General features: G+C 37.2%; 1 protein-coding gene across 8 annotated transcripts in view; it reads left to right on the top strand.

Annotated features, from left to right (window-relative positions):
- CEP128 (centrosomal protein 128) overlaps positions 1 to 26,053 on the top strand; it is a 393,596-nt gene that overhangs the window by 365,952 nt on the left and 1,591 nt on the right. For 5 of the 8 annotated variants that reach the window (XM_027572708.2, XM_027572711.2, XM_027572710.2 and 2 more), the window contains 3 exons: positions 3,721 to 3,798; positions 7,516 to 7,629; positions 19,506 to 19,614. In XM_027572708.2, coding sequence (XP_027428509.2) covers positions 3,721 to 3,798; positions 7,516 to 7,629; positions 19,506 to 19,614 — 301 coding nt within the window. Of the gene's footprint in view, positions 1 to 3,720; positions 3,799 to 7,515; positions 7,630 to 19,505; positions 19,615 to 26,053 lie in introns of those variants that run through there. The other 3 variants (XR_003516054.2, XR_003516053.2, XM_035728299.1) reach the window with 2 other exon arrangements.

Raw genomic sequence — 26,053 nt, forward strand, 5'->3', positions numbered from 1 at the left:
TGATTGATAAGACTGTAAGGATGTAGGGAAAGGCATGTGTACCAGAAACTATTTCTGATATTGAGGAAGATACTTAGAAACAACACATAAAAGGAATATAAAGTAAGCCACAACTAAAATAGATGATGAAAAAGTTTAAAGATATTAATGGAGAGGTAGGGGATGGGGGAGGAGAGTAGAAAAATAACTGTACTTAAGAAAGTAGGAGCCAAGGAGTTTTTTAAGGTTCACTCAAAAAAGGATATATAAGGGGTACGTGCACCCCGATGTTTATAACAGCAATGTCCACAATAGCCAAACTGTGGAAAGAGCCAAGATGTCCATCAACAGATGAATGGATAAAGAAGAAGTGGTATATATACACAATGGAATATTATGCAGCCATCAAAAGGAATGAGATCTTGCCATTTGCAACGACGTGGATGGAACTGGAGGGTGTTATTGCTGAGTGAAATAAGTCAGTCAGAGAAAGACATGTATCATATGACCTCACTGATATGAGGAATTCTTTAGTATTCTTTTTTTTTTTTTAAGATTTTAGTTATTTATTCATGAGAGACAGAGGAGCAGAGAGAGAGAGAAGCAGAGGGAGAAGCAGGCTCCCAAGGAGCAGGGAGCCCGATGCGGGACTCGATCCCAGGACCCTGGGATCATGACCTGAGCCGAAGGCAGACGCTTAACCATCTGAGCCACCCAGGCGCCCACTGATATGAGGAATTCTTAAACTCAGGAAACAAACTGAGTGTTGCTGGAGTGGTGGGGGGTGGGAGGGATGGGGTGGCTGGGTGATAGACATTGGGGAGGGTGTGTGCTATGGTGAGCACTGTGAATTGTGCAAGACTGTTGAATCACAGATCTGTACCTCTGAAACAAATAATGCAACATATGTTAAGAAAAAAGAAAAAGAAGAAGATAGCAGGAGGGGAAGAATGAAGGGGAGTAAGTCGGAGGGGGAGACGAACCATGAGAGACAATGGACTCTGAAAAACAAACGGAGGGTTCTAGAGGGGAGGAGGGTGGGGGGATGGGTTAGCCTGGTGATGGGTATTAAAGAGGGCACATTCTGCACTGGGTGTTATGCACAAACAATGAATCATGGAACACTACATCAAAAACTAATGATGTATGGTGATTAATATAACAATAAAAAAATTAAAAAATATAGCCATTTTGAATATGCATGCATCCAAAAACTATCAAATAGTCAAAATAAACTAGTATGTGAAAATATGCAAGAAAAAAATTTCTTCATGCAGTCACCTTGTTGGTTGAAAATTTTAAACAAAAATATTTGCATATCATGCTGAATTTTACAGTAGGGAAAGAAATCACGTGCTTATTTTAAGAACAAAATGAGTTTAACATACTTCTCCCTAGTTCAGAGGGTCACTTCTGAATGAGAAAATTTATGGGATTAACAAAAGGGAAATAAAGTTTCCAAACTACAAATCTATTGGAATCATTGTTTATGAAGATTTTTTTTCTGATGCAAAAAAAGTCTGTTTTAAAATCACCATGGTGTGGATTTGTATTTTATTAAAGGGCCAATATAATTCTTGAGGAAATTATTAATTTTACTATTGAAAAGCATATAGCACATATGGTGGCTAAAATTACTTGCTCTCCTAAACCTACATGTTGGGGCCTATATTAAGAACATGTCATTTTGATGAATCTTCCCTACACATGAAAAAATTAAATGAAGCCATTTAGAATCATGGGCATTTAAGTGAGCACAAACAAAACAAAACAAAAAATCCTAACAAGCATATAAATGTTAAGCAGAAGGAAGAAAATACTAAATCCTTTAAATGGAACTGGAAAAGGAAGATTTTATGAACTTGAAGAAACAGCACATATGACTTCCAGTTTCAAAATGGCGAAGTTAGGGTGTTTCTGCTCTCTCAAAAATCACATTAGAAAAATAAGAATATGAACAAAGAGAAACACTGATTTATGCACTGACAACTAGAAGACATGTATAACTCCCAAGCTGGAGAATACTGAAAGAAAAATGGTAAAATGACTCAAAACAGAGAAGGTAAAACGCAAGCGCCTATCAAGGGGATACCAACAGAAAGCAAATATCACTCACCCTGCAGAATTTAGGGAGGCTTTTGAATTGGATGTACCATTTACTCTACTATAGAAGGAGAGGGTGGAAATGAGTATATTGAAAATGTCTGCAAGGAGGAGTTTAGACCCTCAACTCTCTGTCTCCATCCCTACCCCAACACAAACCCTGCAGAGACATACGTGTATATTCTGGAGAAGCTCTAGATTGTAAGACAGCAGTACTAGGGTGAGATAGAGGATTTAAAATAGGAAGATTAAGTGTAAGTGGGTATACCAAATGATGGTAACACCAGTTCCTAACCCTTTCTGGTTCCAGAAAAGCTGAACTCCCTCTGAGGAAAAAATCCTCATATACTCATAATTTGGAGCCTCCTCCCACCAAAAAAAAAGAACCAATTGACCACCTGATTAACCTACAGTTTATGTCATTCTCAGGCATTATTTTTAATAATTAAGGCATTTGTATTATGAAATAACTAGCAAACCCTGAAATCTCATGGCTTAACACAACAGAAGTTGATGTCTCACTCACATGAAGTCCAATATGGTCGATAGCTCTCCTCTCATAGCTCTGCCATCTGAAGCATGTGGCCCTCCAAGGTGCTCATGGCAGGGGCTGGGATGGAAGCAGGAACACATAAGCTCTTAACTGACTCAGTTCATAAGTGAGACATGTCACTTGCACTTATATAGTGTGTTGTTTGGAACCACTCACATAGGAGATGTAGGGGAAGCGGCACATGGAATATTGGGCGGCCACTCACTTCTCAGCAACACTGTGCAAACTTATGTCCAGGTTCTCACAAGGCACTTCACTTTCTTCCCATGCACCAGCCATGGGGTTTGTGGTTAATTTCATTGATAATTGCAATTCATTTTAAATTTAAAAGCTAATATCTGTTGACTAAGAATACAGAGATGTGCTGGTCCTGTGACAGGACTAAGAATGCGGAGATGCCTATGATATAGTCTCTGGTCTCAACGTTATTCTACCACTTCTTAGTTCATATTGCCTTTAAAATAATGTTTAGATCATTCCCTCTTAATGTTTGTATTGGTGGGTGTCAGTCAGTGGCCAGCTAATTAAAAACTAAGTTTTTGATTTATAATCAACGGGATTTTGTGTCCCTGTTGCAAATATTTAATTTCAGATGTTTCTCCCAAGTTTTATGAGAACCTCTTCTTCTTTTTTAAATGAAATAATTGTGGAGAACTCTTTTCTGTATAATGGCAACATGTGAGGATCTCTAATATGCTCCATAGCAAAGTAACTGCAAATTCATCTGTTTCTCAATATTATTTTGTGCTTTATTTCTGATGTTCACTGAAGCAGGTTTATAAATTAATATTGTATGAAATGCCCTGTAGAAAGTTTCGTAGCATATTATGTAATTATCCAGGAAGAGTTTTTATATCTGAGTCAGTTTTGCAAATACATCTCATATACTCTGTGAAAGGAAATAATTCTCCTGACTTAAAAGGATGTATTTATCTTAGAAATACAATTATGTATGTTCTTATTTGACTCTCTAAATCTATAGCTTGAACTGCTTCTAACCATGGTACAAGTGATTTTTAGTACTTGGATTCTGAGAGTATTGATCAATTTTTTATAATGTTTGGTTTCCTTGTTTTCTTTTTCAGAGTACCCGAGTGGCCTTGGACCATCTGGAGTCTGTGCCTGAGAAACTGAGCTTACTAGAAGATTTCAAAGACTTCAGAGTGAGAAAAAGTTGGCTTGTCTCTTTCAGTATTCTTATCTGAGTGAGAACATGTGACATCTTCCTGATGTGCAAAGAAGATTGTAGGGAGGGAAGAAAGACCAAAAAACATTGGAGACTCTTAATACTCCATCTTTTCAGAGTTTGTTGACATTCATTAAGTCAGGATTGAAAATACTGGAACTTATATATTACCACAATAGAGGAAAATAGAGACTTTTACCCTCACACTAGAAGGTCATTTGGCTTCCTAAAGCTTTAACTTTAATTTAGAAACACCTAAGATTTAAAAGAGGTTACACTTTACATTGACAATAGATAACTTTTTTGACAAGCAGTTTTAATTTATGGACTATCTTCTTTACAAATTTTCAGAGTACTGTTTGTTTTAGAGATATGACAGTATACAGGTTATCTCTATACTACGATATTTGAATTCAGATCCACAGAGTTTAAGATTTTATATCCCATGCCATTTATTGATAGAACTCTAACCACAAATCATTTCATTTTCAAGGAAATTAATTACAGTGGACTTACCTACTGTAACTTCTTGAAGTTCTCATAGAGGAGCCATGCAAAATAAATAATTCTGCCACCAGTCCTGCCAGACAAGGTTCAGGCCAGAGAATACCTTGCATATCCCTTTAGGGACGCATATATAATGGACAGTTGTAGTGATTTACAATACCTTGGCCCCATGTGGCTGAAGCTAGCAATGGTGAGAGTATTCTTTGAAAACCATGAATGTCTTATTTCACATTGGCTTTAAAATATAACTTATGTTACATTTAGATTTTGTTTAAATCTAACATATTACTTGAGAATCTAATGAGTAGGAAGTACAGCCTGATCATGCCATATTGATTATCAGAGACACTGTTAGGATGTGGCTCTCAAGATCTATGCTATCTTAAAGTCACATTTTATTAAGAATATTTTGATAGTTCAGTAACTAAACATTATTGAACAGGATCCAAGGTTGAGCTGACACATCCAGAAATCTAGGTTGTCACAAATAAAACGAAGTGTTTCTAGTACGTTTTGCTGAAGTTTCAGTTATTTCTCATGATTTGATTATATATTTGCAGTCTAAATCCCTATCAAAGGATTATGAAACCAGTGTCCAAGGAGATGTAATTTTGACTCACCCTCCTATTACCCAGTGTGGATAGCAGGCAATATGTCACACCCATATCCCTTCCACTTTTTTCTCTGTAGCTAACAGAAGTCATCTAAGGGAAGGAAGGGCAGACAAGAGAAGGTGTTGGAAACAGGTGACATTTGCCAGTGAAAAACAGATGTCTATCATATACCAGCAGAAAAAAGAAAAAATTTAACCTCCAGTGACAGCTCACTTTTTCTCCAGGGGTCTACACTGAACAGAATATTCATAAGTACAATTTAAAAGTTCTCTACTATTACCAAAAGGTTTTTTTTTTTTTCATCCTATGGGCTAGTGATTATCTAGCTTATATATGCACACACATATGAAGATGCCTATATAGTGAAGTTTTTAGGGAGAGTATTTTTCAAAGTTCATAATTGTACTTTACATTATTAGTCATTAAAATTGAAACCTTTAGCTTTAAATGGAAAGGAGCTCATTAGCAACTATTCACTACTATGCAGCAGGTAGTAGCTACATTCTAACCTATATTACACTTATTTTCAAATCCTCAGAGACACCCTACACATGGGCATTATTTTCCCCCATCTTACAGCCAAAGAAACAGAAGCTTGGAGTACATAAAGTGATTGGAACTGGGATCTAGTTCCATGTATTAACTACAAAGCCCATTTTCTTTGCCTTAACTGCCTCTATCTTGAAACCCACTCTCTATGTACTTTAAAGTCCCCTCTATGATTAAAAAGAGCTTATTTAGCCAACTTAGTGAAAACAGCTAGACATGGCCTTAAATAAATGCATAAAGCCTTTAGATTATGAGATGTAGTTTATGTTTTCCAAACCCCTAAAACTTTCTAAAAATCAGGATGCTGTCAACAAGAGCCCAAAGATGTAAGCTCTGATCCGAGCTCATGTACCAGACAAAATTATGTACTATCTTGGTATTTCTTCATCTGTAGAATGAGAAGCTTGAGCAATGTTATCTCTATGGCTCCTACTCACACTGGCATTACTAGCATCTCTGTGAAGATATATTTCACATGTATATTTCTTGATAATACTATATGACTAAGTATAAACTATAGTAAATACAAATCTCATCCTATTAGGTAGTCTTGCCTTTTTTCTTTAAATATGTCGTAGGCCCTCTCATTTTTTTTAACCTTATTTTGAAAGAAGTTGTTCAACTCTACAATTCCACATTTAAACCTTACATATTTGGTATGGTAGAAGGGAAATAGCTTTGGGCTACAAGCCCAGTCTGTCACAGATTGCCTAGTCTTGGGCAAATCATTCTTAACTTCCACTGGGCTATAACTTTTTATATATAAAAATGAGAACTTTGGAATTCTAATACCGCTTCCAGCTTGAACACTCAATAAGTTCCTTGGGACTATTTGGGGAACTAAATCCCATAGATAATTTTTCTTACATATGCAGATCAGTTGCTCTCATTTTATTCTAATTTCTCCCTAATTCATAATAGAAATGTCTAAATAACTGGGTATCATGACTGCTACATTCCATCCTCTCCCCAAAAAATGGAGGAAGGGAAGGACAGAAGGGGAAAAGAAGAATGAACAAATGAATGAATGAATGAATGAATGAATGACATTTTTTTCTTAATTTCTTTACTACCTGAATTTCTGTGCTTTTGAGAGCCGATGAAGTATCCTTCAGTTTAAAAATCTATGTGATGTATTAGTTAACAGGGTAGAATGTTGTTTAAGAATTAATGATGAAAGAGGACTTTAGTTTTAAAGGTAACATTTTTTTTTAAGATTTTGAGGGAGAGAGAGCGTGCATGTGCAAGGGGAGGAGGGGCAGAGGGAGAGGGAGAGAGAGAATCTGGAGCAGACTCCACACTGAGCACAGAGCCTGCCCCACATGGAGCTCGATCCCATGACCATAAGATCATGACCTGATCTGAAACCAAGAGTCGGATGCTTAACCGACTGAGCCATCCAGGCGCCACAGTAACATGTTTTTTTAAACACAGAGTATTTTAATGTCAGGCACTACTCCAAGAGAGAGTACGCAGCATTCAGAAGTGACATGGTGTCATTAATGACCATCTTTGGGCAACTCACTGTTACTTGAACCTGTTTCCCTTCAGCTACAAGGTGTCAGTCGTTTCAGACTGCATAAGAACTAGCTGTGAAAAGAATGCAAATAACCAAACTGTAACCCTGTTTTTATTTTTAAGGTAGCATCCAGAGCAACCATTTCCTTCTTTCTCCTTGGTGAACTATGGTTCCCCCAGATCTTTCTAACACCTATAATTATCAGTACTTTCTAATTCTTTTTTTTTTTTAAGATTTTATTTATTTATTTGACAGAGAGAGATACAGTGAGAGAGGGAACACAAGCAGGGGGAGTGGGAGAGGGAGAAGCAGGCTTCCCGCTGAGCAGGGAGCCTGATGCAGGGCTCCATCCCAGGGCCCTGGGATCATGACCTGAGCCAAAGGCAGACACTTAATGACTGAGCCACCCAGGCGCCCCAGTACTTTCTAATTCTTAATCAAGTACCGGTTTTCCTTTCATCTCCCGGTTTTAACATTGTTTTGTTTTTGTTTTTGTTTTCCTCAGGATTCCCACAATTTTTCTGAGAAAATTGATGGGAGATATTTTAAATACAGAGTTCATGGACAGTCTCTTCAGCAGCGCCAAGATGACACCAAGTACAGAGTCAGAGGCTTAAAAGTAATGTCCTTTATATACATTTTCAGTCTTTGAGCATTATCCATGTTTGTGGCTACAGCGTTCTAAGCTGCCTCTGCAGGGTTCATGTAAGGGTGCTTATAAAAGAAAAGATATTTCTTAATTTTCAGTTCTGTGGGAGTAGAGAATAAAATTTCCAGAGATTATACCTATAACTTTTTACTTGGGAACTATCTTTAATTTTATGCCATTGTGGGCATAAAATGTATGCTTAACATGTTATTTGTCTCTTGGCATTGATGTTGCTTAAGAAATCATGTGCCAGGAGACCCCTGGTCTCTTGGTTGGTCAGAGGCTCAGCATAGGTGGTTGCCCGCCTCTGTGCATAGTAAGTCCAGCTACTCTCAGTGCTGAAGTCTCCAGAAGGTCAAGTAATACACAGTACTTTATAAACTCTAATCTTGGCGTTTATAATTATTCTTTTCCTGAAGATATGAACTCCATACAACTACTTCAGCTTATGGTTCATTAGTGTGGAATCAACACAGGAGACTGGAAAGAGTTGACCATATTGACAAAAAAACCTACCATTCTCTAGAGTCTCCCCAAGATCCACCTGGTGTGTGGATGATTTTAAACCCATTTGGCCCTGAACAGTTATTAGCTTAGAGCAGCGTTTCTCAGCCTTGGCATTAACATTTGGACCAGGTAATTCTTTGTTGTGGAGGCTGTCTTACGCATTATAGAATATTTAGCAGCATCCCTAGATTCTACTCACCAGATGCCAGTGGCGCCCTCCATCACAAGTTATGGCATCAAAACATGTCTCCAGACACTTGCCAAACATCCCCTAGAGAGCAAAACTGTCCCCCCATTCAGAACACTGACCTAGAGAGGATTCTCTATATTCATCTATATTCAAATGTATACTCCCAAGTCAATTTAGGGGGGAAAAAAAAGGTAAAGGTTCTTCTGTCTTTTTTATATTCTCACAGACCTCATTATGTATGAATATTCATTATACTGTATATATTCACTTATTACAGCCAAATGTAATTATTTCTAAGAAGCTTCTTCCATCCTCTGAATGTAATTGGATAGAATGCTCAGTGGATCTAAAGACAGTGTTCATTTCCATAAGTCCTTCCCTAGCATGCTTAAAATGAGCTCTCCACTTTCCCCATCCCAAATAAAAACAACACAGTTAGGCCACATTATTGGTGCTCTAATTGTGCAAAGGGTGTCCTGTGACTTTGTGCCTCTTTCCCTTTGTTTTTTTATCATTGGGGATTATTAACTATAACAGTGACCTTGTTGTCTTGTATAGCAGATCCTAATTTCACTAAATCATCTTCCAACAGCCTTATCAGGTCCCGTACACTCAAGCATTTCTCCACCACTTACACAGGATGCTGCTAACCTTCAACAGAAGTACGAGGGTTAGGCAGCAATAGCTAAAAATACTACCAACTCATTGTTGAGCCAACCACATGAAGGTGCTCTGTTTGTAGCTGTCACATGCTTTACATGCATTAGCTCATGTAACCCTCGCAGCAACCCTGGCAGGTTGGCACCATTATTTGTCCTCTTTTACCATTGAAGGTTATAGAGCAATTAAATGGTGGAGCCAGGTTTAAGACCTAAATCTGCCTGGCTTCGGTAATCTATATCCTTGACTGCTAAGCTATAAGAGTGTAAATTTGGGCCTCCTATACCTTAATTTTTCTAGAAATCACCAAATGCTCGACCATATTTTTAATATGTGAAAATCCGTTGTCTCCAAAAATACATAAACACAGTACGGGCCTCTTAGTTCAACAGAGGTCTAGATGCAAATGACACCTTTAAAACATTATTTCTCACTACAGATACATTGGATATCAGGTGAATCAGTACTATCTAGTGACACCCAAATTACTTTAAATCAGTGTAATTTCCATAACAGCATATGGCAAAGCTATGAATGTTTAACATGTTCAGCAAGTAATCTTGTTGCAGTTCTCTTTAAGATTACATTTGCTGCTGAAGAAGAAACCAGGCCTGGTTTGTAAGTGAGGCCAACACTTAGCAAAATTTTGCAAATAGGTAGTGCAAGTATAAGAAAAGGCCACAAAGCACATTTTATGATGACATTTGTTCTACATTAATATTACTTAAACATTTTAAAACATTGATCCATTTCAGTAATGAATAAGTAGACTCTCGCCATTTGTAACAGATGTCTGGCCCAAAATAATGCATAATCTAACTCAGCACCCATGAGAAGATTATATTTTGGAGAAGAAAATGTGGGAGCATATTTTGGCCAGTTGTAGATACTATGCCTTTTATGAAATAATTTACTGAAAATGTTTCAAAAGAAGCAGGAGCTCAGATGGGCAGGAGACAATTGTTAATCGTTTCTTGGCTTCACGGATGATCAGAAAAGCTACCTTCGGTTAATTGTTGACATCCTGAAGGCTATGCTTCAAGTAAGAGGCATTGGTCCTCTATCAAGAGAGAAGGTGCTGCCCTAGTTTTATATGATATTATTTCCACAGCTATTAACTGCCCACATATTCTGCTAGGAGACTTCAAAGAAAAGGCACATTGCAGGGACTTGAATTTATTGGTTCTCCTGACAACTGTGGTTCCAGGAAATCAGTTGCTATAGGATTCAGTTTAATCTGACAAACATACTGAGCTGCTACCACACCACAAAGCCCTGTACTACCTAATTGAGGTGAGGATGCAGGACATATAAAGATGCCAAAGGCATGGTCTTCGTGGAGGGAATGGTTACCTATTTGTCTTACTGAATAGATTAATTCTTGCCCATTGTGTTAGAACAGGAGTCAACACATTGCCTCCCATGAGGCAAATCCTGCCTGCTGACTGCTTTTGTAAATAAAATTTTATTGAAGTTCAGCCACACATTTATTCACATATCGTCCATGGCTGCTTTCACACTCAGCAGCAGAGTCAAGTAGGTACAGCAGAGAGTGGATGGCTCAAAAAGCCTACTATATGTACAATCTGGCCCTCGAAAGAAAATATTTGCCACCCCCTGGTCTCAAGAAAGGAGAAATTACCAACCTCGTCTTTCTTCCTTTGCGCATGTATACAGTATGTCCTCTTCTTGATTTACCGATCAAATAATTACTTCCCCGGCTCTTTGGAAAGTCCTCATACTTACCGTGCATTCAACATATATTCACTCAGTGTCCCTTATGTGCCAGGAACTTACTAGGTGCATGCGACTCATCAGTGAACAAAACAGATGAAGCCCCCTGCCTCTTTGGAGCTTCCATTTTAATTGCAGGACATTGGTGTTTGTTGTTGTTTAAATACAACATTCAACAAACATTTGAGTTTCTATAACATATGAGCACTCTGGGGGGGCGGGGGAGGGGGGCTGGAGAGAATGGCAGAAGAAAAGTCATTACCAACCCTTAGGGATTCAAAGCCTTCACACAAACTGTAGTGCAAGAGACAAAGGGCTAAATCCCGTAATAGAGGAGGCCTCAATAAATTGCTGTAGGTGTTCAGAGAAAAGGTAGTCAACACACTACCTCCACCGTTTAATTGCTCCACCATTTATTTGCTCTATAACCTTCAATGGTCAAAGGGGACAAATAATGGTGCCAACCTGCCAGGGTTGCTGCGAGGGTTACATGAGCTAATGCACGTAGAGCATGTGACAGCTGCAAAGATGCTTCAAAGGCTTTTGAAAAGAGGCTTGTGATGACAAGGCACAGGGAAGTTTTATGCACATTGGTTTGGAAGAGGATCACTATTAGCATCACAGCTGTAGAATGGTGACGGCATGACTCTTGACAGACAAGGCACTGTTGGCACATCAGAACCAGATTGGCAACTGGCTTCTCTCATTTTGTTGCTGTTGTAAAAAGGCAGTGAGACATGCAGTATAACCACACTGCTGTGAGCAGGAAGTAGACAAGCCAGGTACTCTCTGTCTGGGCTACAGCAGCCTCCTGCTGTTTACTTCTGTGGAGAGCAGATGGGTTAAGTAGGTGATGGGGATTAAGGAGGGCGATTGTCAGGATGCACACCAGGTGATGTATGGAGGTGTTGAACCACTGGATTGTATGCCTGAAACTAACGTTACACTTTATGCTGACTAACTGGGATTTAAATTAAAACTAAAAAAGGAAAAATTTAGATTTCTACAAAGCTTTCAAGATTTTCAGTGGGATCAATGTCCACAGTTTCTGAGAGCATAATATAAGATTGTACTAAGCTGACCAAGTTAACTGGACAAAGCCTGATCTAAAAGTTTGTTTAGAATGCAATTCAAAGCTGAATCTGACACGACATTTTCTCTCCGTGTGGACACCAGAAGCCTTTCATGGCCTCTCTTTCATCAAATTGGGTTTCTGTAGAACATACAGTCTTCCTTGCTGTCCCAGCTGTTTCAAATAGAACAGAATGTTCAAAAGTCAACATAGCATTCCTAATCTGAATTCACAGAGGAGCATGGTTTTGTCCAAAAAAATCCCCATTTGCTGTCCGCCCTTTTTTGCTCTCTACCCATACTAAATATACAGTTTTAATTAGCAGGGGATTTTATAGTAAAATCACAGAAGGTATGTTTTTTTCCTTCCCTTCATTCCTCCTCCTGAAAGGAAAATCATGATTTTCAATTTCTAGTTGAAGACTTAGTACGTAATGTCTTTTTAAAGAAGCAGATGTTTTGCAGGATAAGATGGGGTAGGTGAGGAAGTGTTGACAATGGTTTTCGGCACAGTTTCTGCAGAGTCTGCCAAAGCCCTTTGTCATATTTGTTCAATGTAAGCATCTGTATGATATAAGTACATGCTTTGCTCCTGGAAGCTGTTTCTCCCTCCTTGAATCTCTCCATGATTTGTTTATACTTTGCTCATGGCAGTTAATGGCTGTTAGCACTTCCTCTCTTAGATCAGCTATTTCTGTACATAGCTTAAATCTTCTCCAGTAGTAGCTGCTGCATGCTATGCCTAATTGCTGGTGCAATTCAAGATTAGAGGTGATGTTCATTTAATAACTCTTAAAATCTATCACCAGTGTGTTGTTAATTGAGGTAATTTTACAGATGTCGCTTAGAAACAATAGCAGCAACCATGGGAGAATTTGAGGAGCTTTAACCCCATAATACTCCAGGTATCTCATTTATAACCGCCTCTCTCCATGCTTAGATGAGAAATCATATATGAACTGCTGTGCAAATACAGCTGCAGGCTTCCCCTATCCCCAACCAGTCTCCCATCCTTTAAGCCTCTCCTATATAGCAATTTACGGTACAAGGCTAATCTTTAAGCTAACATAAAAAAAAAATACTAAGTATAACTATAGGTGATGACTGAAATTTGGGAAATGCTGCCCTACTGATTATATGACTTTTGAGGACACTGTGCCTCATCTTTAACTCCAGCATACACAGTGAGCATACTATACGTGCTAAATTGGTGAATAGTTTTTTTTCCCCCCCCTAGCTTCAGCTTTTCTGGAATTCTAACAAAATTTAAATGCTGTTTTTCCAGTAATGCTTAGATGACACATCTGAAACTTTGTAGGCAAACAAATCATGCTGAAGTCTAAAGAGATTTTTATTCTTTTGAAGTGATCAATGCTAACTTGCCAGCTATAATATTTAACTAGTTGATTTCATCTAGCTCTAAACAAAAGATTGCCCAATGAATTGGAATTTTTCTTTGTTATAAAATTTGAAAATAGCAATGAGTCAAAGGTACTTATTTAGGAATCAACACAGGTACTTAGAGGAGCATATTAATTTTTTAACCTACTAGAGCCCCCCCTCTACCAAACTTAGTTCCCTTGGTAAGCACCATACTTTCACCTTACCTATAATTTACTAAACAAGGACATTAGGAAAGATTGTAGAGAAATTCACCTGTGAAGGTAACACTTTTAATCGCCTTAAATTAAAAATTCTAGAGGCTAAAAAATATAAGGAATATTGATTAAATGTCTTATTAGTCTTAAAAATCTCATAACATATTTATCCAAATAATTATTGTTTCCTTTACAATGGTCACCTTAAGAGAAGAAGCACTGATTCCAGTCAAGCACCATGATTAAAACATCTTTGATTTTTTCCTTTGTTTCCTAAGTCAGTGGCACATTCTTATTTATGGTAAATTTTTATCCACTGTGAGTAGATTTGATTTCTGAAAATGGATGAAAGCTATATGGGTCCAAATCTAAAGTATGTTAAAAAAAAATAAGTACAATCTTTTTCATTAGTGAGTCACTAGGAATATTAAATTATATATAATAAAATATCAATTGGATAAAGGTAAATTAATCAAATGGCCTGATCTGGCACAGTATTTTCATGAGTCTCTTCATCTGTGGACAGGTGTGGCTTTGGGTTTATGGTATAACAGTTGTATACATTTGCATTTCCTCTGGTAAAGATAATTTGCATAGTTAGAGTACTGGTTCTTTAGTGGTTCTGTTCAGACAGATTAGAATCATCAAATGTTAGTGCCCAGAAGACTTAGACATGATCTGCTCCAGCGCCCTCATTTTTTAACATGAAGAAACTGGAATGTGAGAGTGGCAGTCTCCTACTTCCCAGCTTCAACCATAGCAGACTTTAATTTCTTCACTTCGGCCCAGAAATGAGCATATGTGACCATTTTTGGGTTCCTTACTGCGAATGGTGCTACGCTAAATTCTGGACTATTTGCATGGGTGGGTGGAAGGACTGAGACAAGGAAAGCCTCACCCTCATTGAGGTTAAAAGCTAAAATTGAAGCCATGCAGGTCAAGATAGGGGGAAGACAGACCTTAAGTAAACTATCTGCCAGGTCGAACTTTCAAATAGGAATAAAATTTACTGAAGAAGAGGTTAAGCTTTTTCGAGCACTGATGGAGAATCGGGAATTAAGAGTGGGGAAGAGATGGAGGTACACTAAGTTGTTAGGCAAGAGACAAATTCAGGAAAACATTGCTGCCACAGATTCAGAAACACATTAAGTGTTTTTTTCCTTCTCTCCAGGGGAAGGGTTAGATAAATTAAAATTTAAAAAAAAAAAATCACATGTATCATCTGTCTTCCAAACTTTGAACTTATAATATTCCTGAGAGAAAAATACTTGGTGGGCGTCATTAAATATTAATCATTAGAGATCAGTTTAGCAAAGAGATTTAGTCAGGTTGGAACAGCTTTTAAGAAACCAATTACAATGTGGGTTATGAAAGAGAAGTGGAAGAAACCCAGGGAAAATATTAGAAAATGCAAGTCCCTTCACCCAGTGGAATTTTTGCAGGGAATTCTGGCTAACTAGCTTGTTGAGACTTAAGACAGCAATAAAAATAGGTCCTTGTGCTAAGGATATAAGAATTGGTAAAAAGCATAAAGCTAGGATTCCTAAAATTGCAAAGAATCTTCCTTTTTTAACCTGTATTTCCATTTAAATATTTAAGTATTTGATTGAAAGATGGGTAAGAATTCAAAAGAAACATTCATTTTAAGATTACCTTGTAAAATTTAGTTGTATAGAAACTCCACAAATTAAATATCAATATAAAATTGGAGAAAATTGAGGGTTGGTTGGTTGGTTGGTTTTTCCAAATTCTAGTATGTTGATTGTTCAAAGGGATTGTGAGATATTTTTCTTTGGGGGTATTCTTTTACAGTTCATTTCATTAGTTATATTTCAAGGTAATATGAGGGAGTGTGATAGTCTTTTGAAGACCTATAAAATGTTGCAACATAAAACTGAATTAGAGTTAAGCTTCCTCATTTCTATACATGAAAAACAGGCATGTGAGTGGTTTGAAAAAGTCAACAATTTTAAAGGGAAAGGATAACAGTCCTAAATTGTATGTACCTATTAATAGAGTGTCAAAATATATGAAGCAAAACTTGATAGAATCATAAAGAAAAAATTGACAAATCTATACTTATAGCTGAAGATTTCAACATCCCTCTCTCAGTAATTGATAAAACAGTAGGCAGAAAATCAGTAAAGATATAGAAAGCTTGAGCAACACTATCAGCGAACTAGACCTAACTGACATTTATAGGATACTCCACGTAACAACAGCTGATTACATGTAATTTTCAAGTGCACATCTAACATTCTCCAAAATAGACTATATTCTGGGCAATAAAACAAATCTCAATAAGTTTAAGATGATTGAAATTATGCAAAGTATGTCATCTAACCACAGTGGAATGAAGCTAGAAATCAATAACAGATATCTGGACGATTCCTAGATGGAAAATAAACAACATATTTTTAAATAACCCATTGGGGGTTCAAAAGGAAAATTAGATAATATTTTAAGTGTATAAAAATAAAAGTACAGTTTATCAGAATGTGTGGGACTCAGTTAAGATAGTGCTTGGAGAGAAAATTATAACATTAAATGTGTATATTTCAAAAGAAGAAAAGTTGATAATCAATAATCCAAGCTTGAAACTAAAAAACAAATAACAAACCTAAATAAAGTAAAAGGAAGAGAATAATAAAGATAAGAGCAGAAATCAATGAAATAGAAAGAAGGAAAATGGGGAAGGGGCATGAAAACGAAACCAGGTTTTTTGAAAAGATCAGTAAAATTTTTAAAGCTCTACCCAGATTGATTAGGAAAAAGGAGAGAATATACAAATTGCCAATATTAAGAATGAAAGAGGGATATTACTAGAACTCTCATGGACACTAAAAGGATATTTAGGAAATGTTATGAGTATCAGCATACTGACAATAAATTTGACAATTTAGATGAAATGGTTATTAAAAAGCACCCTTAAAATGTGTTACCTCATAATTCTACTTCTAGAAATCTATGTTAATAAATTTAAAATGTGGACCAAGCTTTGCATACCAAGATGTTTATCAAATTATAACAGGAAAAAAAAAAAAACCTGAAATCGGCCTTGCATTTCCAACAATGGGAGATTAGTCAAATGAACTATGGTATAACCATAATGATAATGATGATGGTAGAGAAAATTCCCATGCTACATGAAAAAGTAGGAAATAAAATTGTCAACAAATGGTAATCTCAAGACAAAAAGGTATTTATAAAGAAGAATCAGAAAACATACCCTTAAATTAGGCTGGTAGGCTACTTTTTAATTTATTGCATTATTTTCTTTGTTTCTTCTGTATTTTCCAAATTTGCTAAGAGTGAAATCTGTCAGTGCCATATTTTAATTGTCCTATGCCAATAAGCTGGTTTTGTCATTGAAAATATAAATTACTCTTTTTCTGTAAACAGAAAACATATAACTCATGTCTTGATACCAGCTGATTTTGTTTTAGAAATTTAAAACCACGCGTTTGGGGAAGGATGAATAGGATTTGAATGTCTTCGGGTGCTGTATCCCTCCTCTGGCAGGCCCATTTTCAGGCTGTCTTTGCACTGTGTTTCATTCAGCACGATGCCCAGACCTACAGCTCCTCTCTTGTTCTCTCCACTGCTTCCCTTATTGTTTCTTTTTCTTACTGGCCCATAATGATCAAAGCATCTTTTAGTGGGAAGCCATTTATTATGCTTTTCCCTTTCATGCTTCATAGAAACCACGCTTAAATGGAGATTTCTAGCACCGGTTGAGGACATAACTCTCCTTTTCATTTGTGCATCTTCCAACTCCATATCCAGGCCTTAAGTGTTTCGTGTCTGAACTGTGATGAGCTAGCTCTGTTGGCCCTGCCTCTGGTTGCCCCATGTCAGCTTATTTAAAGTAGTTATTGGAATGCGCTGGGGACACAATGTATATCCTTTTCTTTCCAGACATCGTACACTGAATGACTTCTAGTTTCTTATGAAATCCCCATAATTAGTAAAAACCATAAATCACTCAGGGCCTTCATCTTAAATAGACCTAAACTCCCTCTCGGTACATGCAGGCTAATGATCTTGAATTATCTGAGGATAATGTCCATGCTTTTAGCTCAGAGTAAATAGGCCTCTTACCACTATACATAAACTTGTTCTTTTTGGCCTTTCCTTTGCATTTGCATACATACATATGTGACAAAGAAATAAAATATAAACTTGGTACTTGATACGGAGAATGACTGTTTCATCAAATGGCCCTGTGGCATGAGGCCCTATTCTGTGGGGTGAAGTTTGGGAGGAATCCATGGGGGCCACCTAACCTGCAGATGTCTCATCTAGACTCTGGCAGCGTTCTTGATCCCCTCCTCTCCCCCGGCCCCACAGTCGTCCTCAATTACAGTTTTTAAACTGTAATTGGTTTTCCCACTTCAACACTTGTGCTATTTCAATCTCTTCACATAGAGCCCAGAGTATCTTTGAGAAATGTAAATTTTTAAATCTCCTCAAAATTTATTTTTTTCAAAGATTTTATTTATTTATTTGACAGGGAGAGAGAGAAAGTGAGAGCACAAGCAGGGGGGAGCGGCAGGCAGAGGGAGAAGCAGGCTTCCCACTGAGCAGGGCGCCCGATGCGGGACTTAATCCCAGGACCTTGGGATCATGACCTGAGCTGAAGGCAGACGCTTCACTGACTGAGCTACCGAGGTGCCCCTAAATCTCCTTAAAATTTAGATAGAAATCTCCTTAAAACCTTCGAGTCCCTTCTGATTGTACTTAAAAAAAATCCCAAATCCAAATCTCAACTCTGGATCTCATTGTAACCACTTTCCTCAGTTTAGTGTGCCGAAGCCAGGGGACCTTCCTTCAGTTCTTGAAACACACCACACTTTCCCACCTCAGCCCCTCACACAAGTCTGGGACATCATTCCCCGAACACCATCTGCTCCCCCTTGCCTCCCACTTTCTCATCCTCCACCCGTAAGCTTTTGCCTGGCTGATTCATACTCAGCATTCAAATATTGCTTTAAGTATCACGTCCCAGAGGGGCCTCCTCTGGACCTCTAATCTAAATTTAACTATTTCCTATTCTTCTTCTAGCACTCATTGTAATTTTTCTTTATATTTTGCATAGTTTATTTATTTGGTGCCTTTCTCTTCTGCAAGCCTGAAGGTTTCATAACTGTATACCTCAGTGTTTTGTTTGCTCTTTGACCAGCACATACTTAGTGCCCAATAAATTATTGTTGCATGAATGAATCAGTGAAAAAAAGAAAAAAGTAAAGGGTAGTGTAAATAATTAGAACACATCCAAGAGAAAAAAAAAGTGCAATTTCACTATTATAGAAAACATATTAAAGCATTTGTTTTTAATCTAATTAATAAATTATTTGTAGTTAAAATTCCCATTTTCAGCTAAGATTTGGGTACAAGAACACATTCATACAGCCCATGAGCAGAGGGCCTTTTTCTATATTCATCTTTGTTTATGTATTAAATATTTGTTGAATGAGTAAGAGGATTGGTATAATCGTTATGGAATGCAGTGTAGCTAAGTGTATTTAAAAACATCAAATTGGTTTTTTTGACCCAGTATTTCCACCTAAGAATTTGTCATAAGGAATAGCTCTAAATATAGAAAAGGTTATATATTTAAAGATATTTTCACATTGTTATTTATAGGAGAAAAACATTGGAAACCACCTAAATGCCCAGTAAATAGCTGAGGAAAGCATGGTTTATCCACTAGATAGTACATGAGTAACACATAAGCTAAAGGTTAAGATAACATAGTGACTTCAAAAGTGTTCAGAGTATTAGTATAAATAAATGAAGAACATGGTTTTATAACAACATTTACAAAACCAAGCCACAGGAAAAAAAAAGACTAGAAAGAAATATGTCATGCTGTTATAGCCATGAGTGATTTCCTTCTCTCTCTCTCTCCTTTCTTTTTTTTTTTTTTAATATTTTCTTTAGCGTGCACTTATTTTTTTACCATTAAATTGTTGTATAACATAGCTCATATAGTGAGGTTCAATTTCATTTTTAGCACATTTAAATGAATCCTGATCCTTACATTTTGTAATCATTGAACTGAAGTGCTTTGTTCTTTGTTTTAGGATGACAGACTCTTTCCTGAAAGTTCCCTCGCTCATGGGTTAGAGCACTCATTCTCTTGGCATGATCACAGTCACTTCCTGTCTAGTCCACGATTTTCACACTTGAATTGTAAGTAATGAAGTCCTGTACCAGTTTTTAAATTGGATTTAAGGAAATGCAACTCATAGAAAGATTAAAATGTAGGACAAGTACATGATAGTAATAGTCATGTTAGGAGTTTGAAGAAATTTTTGTTAGGAATTATACAAATAATGCCCCCCAGATACATTTATGTTACCCAATTTACTAAAAAGTGTATGCAGTCTCTTTTTTTTTAGACATTACACTTCTCAGAAAAACTTAAAATGAATCACCCAAGGTAGTAATCTTAATTAAGCAAATTTTTTGTGTGGAGGTTTGCTGCTAACTGTGGATGAGTGGGCAAAGGCGGTTAGATGATATTATTATAAAGTTTAAATCATCAAAAAGTAGAAAATCTTTTCATAGAACTGTTCAGAAATATATCATCTTGTGCAAAGAATAAGAACACTAATACTGTTAGTGGTTAGATTTCATTCTGTGAATATACTTTAAATGTTGAAAAATGTTACCAGTGTGAACAAGGTGTGAGTTTGTTGACCCAGGATACACTCCCCCACCATTTACCTCTCTTCTTCCTTATTATACTTACTCTTCAAGTCTCAGTTTGTATGTAATATCCTTAAAGAAGCCTTTGGAACCTACGGTTTTAAATATGGTGTTTGTTATGAGTGCCCATAACACATTACAATTTTCCCTTAAAACCCTTCTTAGAATAATTATGGAGTTATTTTTTATTTGAATGACTTTTTGTTTAGTGATTATTCTCTTCGCCAAAGAATGAATTCCGTGATGAAAGGAACAATGTCCGTTTTGTTCACCATTGTTTCCTCAGCGTCCTGCATAGTACTTGGAACATAGTAAATGCTCAATTAATACTAGATGAATGAATATATGAGTTTTTTTAAGTCCACTTTTATCCAAACCATTGGATCTCAAATATTATTTAATGGATTCTTATTTAAATAATTATTTAGCTCCTCAATTTACCATGGACATAGAGTTTGTATATTAAATCTGACAACTCTGTCATTTAAAAAATGTAGGTTGCTATAAAATAGAATACCAAAATAAGCCACAAAGAAGTAGGTCAGATCCAAAAGTGATAACTCTCATTTTTGCTGATTTATATTCATGGATTCATTGAACAAATATTTATCAGCTTCTGATAAAGGGTTTGGTTTTCATTATATCATGATTATTTTATTCCAAAGGCTGAGCATTTTCTCTTTCTTGTCCTAACCATTTTGCTAAGTGATTTTATATGTCTGCATAAACCCCTGCCATTCTAATCTGGCAGCTGCCCTTCAATGTAGATTGTATCTCAAGCCAATTATGGTACCTCAGAATCTGATATACACATACGCAAATGTTTTGTGTTTCATATGAAGAAATGGAAAATTTCCTCAGGTCTGTTGGATGCATGTGAACATGTAGGTGGAGAGTAAGGACAAAACACCATCAAACATCACAGTATCTCCCCCCATTAAGACATTCGGGAGCCTGGAGATAAATAGCACCATGATATGGGCACAGAGGTCATTGTTCCCCTGCTGTTTCACTTTCCCATTATGACTTTCATAAGGCTCCCTAGAAAGGCACCTAGGAAATAGTGGTTAGGAGACATTAGAGGGAAAACATCAAGATTTTTAGAATTTTTTTTTTTTTTTACTGTTATTATGACAAGCAGTGAAAGAAATGACATCCAGCTTTATTCTCAGTAGCATTTCATGACCAGCTGTGGTCATCTCTCTAAGATATATTCCTCACAGGAAGCCATAGGTTTCTATATAAATACTGGCTCAAAAGGAAACAAAGTTAAATAAGAATAGGAAAAAATATCATTGAGAACATGACTTGGATATGAAAGTACTTACTATAGTCTACATTGTAAAATCTGACTGAAAAAAATCCAGCTTAAAAACTAAACCTCTTCATTAACTTATTGTTAATTAATTTATTAATTCATAGCTTTATGTTTTACTGTTCCTCTTTTTGACAAGTCTGTTTTATGATTTTCCTCCATACCTACATCCATGCTTTCAAGGATACTTTTAAAAAATTTAATCATAGGTACCTTATTGTTAATCATTTTAAATGATTGAATTAAACTTATTTCTAGAGATCATAGTTATTCTTATTTACTTTTCTGATAAACCTTGAATTTTCTTTTTTTTTTTTAAAGATTTTTATTTATTTATTAGGGAGAGAGAGAGAAAGCACAAGCAGAGGGAGTGGCAGGCAGAGGGAGAAGCGGGCTCCTCGCTGAGCAGGGAGCCCGACATGGGACTCGATCCCAGGACCCTGGGATCATGACCTGAGCCAAAGGCAGACGCTTAACTGACTAAACCACCCAGGCATCCCGGAACCTTGAATTTTCTATATGTTTTTTCATAATGTGGTATTTTAGAAGTGGATCAGGATCACCCTGAATAGTGCTCCATTTTTGTAGCACAAACAATTTCAGCTTAGTTACAGAAATTATCCTGTAATTTTTCTTTAACCTTCTTTTAAACCTCCAAGATTAAGAAGGAGAAATGTCAAAAAACCAACAAAGAGAAAAATGAACCTACAGTAAATCCATCATACAGGGAACAGAATTGTCTTTTAAAATATCATTAATGTTCTCAGAGATAGAAAATACTACATCCATTAAAAATAAGAACAAGATGCTATGAAAAAGGAACACAGTATAAGAGGTCTCAGAAATGTAAAATATGAAAAACTAGAAAGGTGGAAGACAAAGTTGTGAAAACCACAAAGAAAGTAGAAGAAAAAGTGGGACAATAGAAGAGAAAAGATATTTAGAAAATCCCTTCAAGAGGAATAGTACCTAATTAGCGAGTCTTGAGAGGAGAGAACAAGAGCCAGGAGTGGGCAGGTTAGAAGGGCCCACCCAGCCCGTACCTGTTGCATGGCTGTCATCCTGAGATTTTTCTTCACCCCCTCCTATGTTGGTGCCCAAGTTTCTCAGAACGCATGCCTTCCTATGTTCATCTCAATTCTCTCTTCTGTGGGAGCACATCAAAGAAAGGGAGGTAAATGCTTTCGGTCTTCGTATTTCTGAAAATAGATTTCTTCCACCACTCACACTTGACAAGACTTTGGCTGGCTATAAAAATCTAGGTTGAAAGTGACTTTCCTTCTGAAGTCTTTACACTGTTCTCTTCCAAAATCTAATGTTGCTGTTGAAAAACCTTATGTCTTTTTGTTTTGAGCTCCACTCCCTTGAAGTGATCTTCTCCACCACTACTAACACTCCAACCCCCAGCCCTGGAACATTTAAGGATCTTCTCTTGAACCCCAGTGAGTTTTGTGATGATTTGCCTCCCTGCAGGACTTACTTTATTCACTTTTCTAGCTGTTGGAGGGGTGGGCACTTTTAATCTGGACACTCATGTTTAGTTCTCTCAACCTTATGGAAGAAAGGAAAGATTCCATTAGGAAAATCTTTAGAAAATAAAGATGTCAGGTTATTTGATTCAGCTGAGCATTTAGAATATGGCAGATCTCATTGAGCTATTAGAAATAATTAAGGATAGTCACAGAGAAAGAGCAAATAAAAAACAAAAATAAAAACATGGGTCAATTAATAACTCTAGGGGAAAAAATGGGTAAGAAAAAAAATGTTGTCATAGTATACTTATTAGGTTTGTGTGAGCCATATTTACATAATATTATAAATACTCACTATTGACACAACTAGAAGTTCAAATGTGACTATACAAGGAGGATGGGGTGAGGGGAAGTGGATGGGTGTGAATACGTCTATAAATGATAAGTCAGAAAATAGCCATATACGCTTCTCTTTCTTACAAAAATTGAAATAAATACAAAAAAGAAAGCTGAAAGGGTTGATTGTGGTTGACTCTGGGGTGCAGGATTGGGGGACTGGACGAGATGGGAGTAAGAGGCTGCTGCCTTTCTGTGTAGCCCTTTGGTGCTGTTTGATAGGTGTACGTACACTTTGGCTGGAAAGGCATCTTGTAAAAGTAAAATGCTACTAACAACACCCCAGCTTATATGTCTAACTAGCAAGTGTTCGATTTTCTCATTGCCTTCTGAATGGAACATGAAAGCTGGGGGTTGGAGTTTAGAGCAGTTGAGACCTGTACAGAGACGTGAGGAGTACATAACCGTAGGTGCTGAGGCAGACGTGAGTTTATGAGCCCACAGAACAGGCTCCTTTTCACTCACGTTGGGATCTGTACGGGACGAGGCCCTTTTGTCTGTACCGTAGATGCGAAGGCATTCATTCTGCTGACTTAGGTGCCCTGTCAAACTGTGACCAAATGAAAGCAAAGAATCACTGACCATGGAAAAAACAAAGGAAATGGGAAAATACTGCATAATTTGTGGTCTCTGAAATGATCCAGCATTAATGAAAGTTTGTTTTAAGTTATAATTTGTGTCAGCTTTGTGTAGTTCAGGTCAATTCAAGAAAAGGTAGATTCCTTCTGCCAGGAAGAAGGGAAGAAATGTATAAATTTAAGTTTATATTACCATTGGAAATAGGAACACAGAAATCCATTATTTAGAGCCATGATTACTACCAAATTTATCCTGGCTGGCTAGAAGTGATGGCCGTGATTCAGGACACTCTTTTAGAAGGCTTGGATTCCATTACCTTCAGCCTCTAGACAGTGGGGGCTTAGAAAGAGAGACTTATAATGCCAGCTTTTGAAACTGTCATTTTTACTTTTTATAAGTAGTGACTGACCACTAGTCTCCATGTATAGCTTCTTTTAGGCTAAAGGAACACAACTCCCAAGACAGGGCCCTCACTCTTGGGGCCGGGACCAGACTGGATTTGAGGGAGGGCTGTGGTAATCTGATGACTTCTCGAATCTCGAGTCCTTTGAGATTAAAATGCCAAATGTTTGTGGAGTTGGTATCTCTAAACTAAATTTTAAAAATAAATGCAGATTTCAAATTTTCTAAAATTCTAAAACTGTTGTCAATAATGTTTATTAAAATAAACCAAAAAAGAAAGGACTGTGGTTTTTCAAGGGGTGGGGGGGTGGGAATGTTATCTTCAGATTGTTGTAGGATTTGAATGTGAATCTTACATATTAATTTAACTTGATATTCTTTAAAAAGCAAGTCAATGAAAGTTACTAAAAGGAACTTCCTTTTGCTTTCTTACCTCAGTTTACATTGCTATGAAAAGAAAAGTTACTGTTCTCAGTTTGTGTTTTGAGGTGCCTTTAGTGGGGGTTTAAGTCCCTCCGATGAAAAATTATTTCTCCACAGCAAGAACAGCACACTCTTTTCCATGTTGTACCTCAGGATCCACTGGCTAACTGAACTGCTTCATATGTAGTTTGTCCTCAGACTTGCAGAATAAAATGCCAAAGATTTATGACAATCAAAATGTAGGGTACTGATAAAGGTAAAAAAAAAAATTGTTTCTTGTCCATTAAGGATTTATTTATTTTATGGAAGCACAACATTTCTCTCTCCATTTTTTATAGGTTCAGTTCATGTGATAGTGACTTTTGTGTGTGTGACGATCTTTGCCCTGACCAGTTAGGTGTCGGATATTTTTAAATAACTGAGTTCTGATTATTTCAATCCACAAGGTATTCTGTAGATATTTTCTAGAAAGCAGCTAGAAAATCCCCAATTGACTATCTCTTAAAAATCCCATAAGTGTATTCACTTCTTCAAACAGTATTTACTAAGAGGTTATGCAGGAGACTCTCTGGCCTCAGGGAGGATATAGTCAGTGAACAAGACAGAAAACGTCACCTCATCCCATAGAAGAAACAGGCAGTAAGCAAGTAAACAAATAATTTTAAATGGTGTTTGGTGCTATGAAGGTAAAATGATAGAAAGTACCTGGACCAGACTACTTTAGATTAGTGATCAGGAGATTCCTTTCTGAAGAGGTTACAACTGAGCTGAAGCCTGAATGGCAAGAATCAGCTGAGTTAAAACTGGGTGGGAAGAGTTTTCCTGATAGAGCAGAGAAGAATCGGGTATGGTCTTCTAGAGAGATGGAGCTCTGAGTGAGGGGGAAAAAGGGGATACAGAGAGAGAGAGAGGCAGAGAGAGAGAGAGAGAGAGAGGGAGAGGAGAGGTAAAATTCCACGGGAGCCTTTTCAGCCACAGTCAGATGTTTGGATTTTATTCTGAGTTTCCTGGGAGGCCACTGGAGGATTGGTGGGGGAGGGGCTATGTGGGAAAGTGACATAATTGGATCTACCTTTTTGAAAGATAATTCTGGTTGTGGTGTGGGAAGGGGACACAGTGAAAACAGGAAGAGAGAAAATGGTGTCTTGGGCTGAGGTGATGGAAATGGAGATGGTATGGAGCCGGAGGCCTGGGGTCAATTTGGGAGGTAAAATCTTCAGAATTTACCCTTAAATGGGATGGGTGGAGCAGATAGGACAAAGGAAGGAGGGAACCAAAGTTTGAGAAACCGGGGCTGCGGGGGATGAGTGTGTCACTTTCTAAGATGGAGAAA

Source organism: Zalophus californianus, chromosome 6 (genome assembly GCF_009762305.2).
Source record: "Zalophus californianus isolate mZalCal1 chromosome 6, mZalCal1.pri.v2, whole genome shotgun sequence".
NCBI lineage: Eukaryota > Metazoa > Chordata > Mammalia > Carnivora > Otariidae > Zalophus > Zalophus californianus.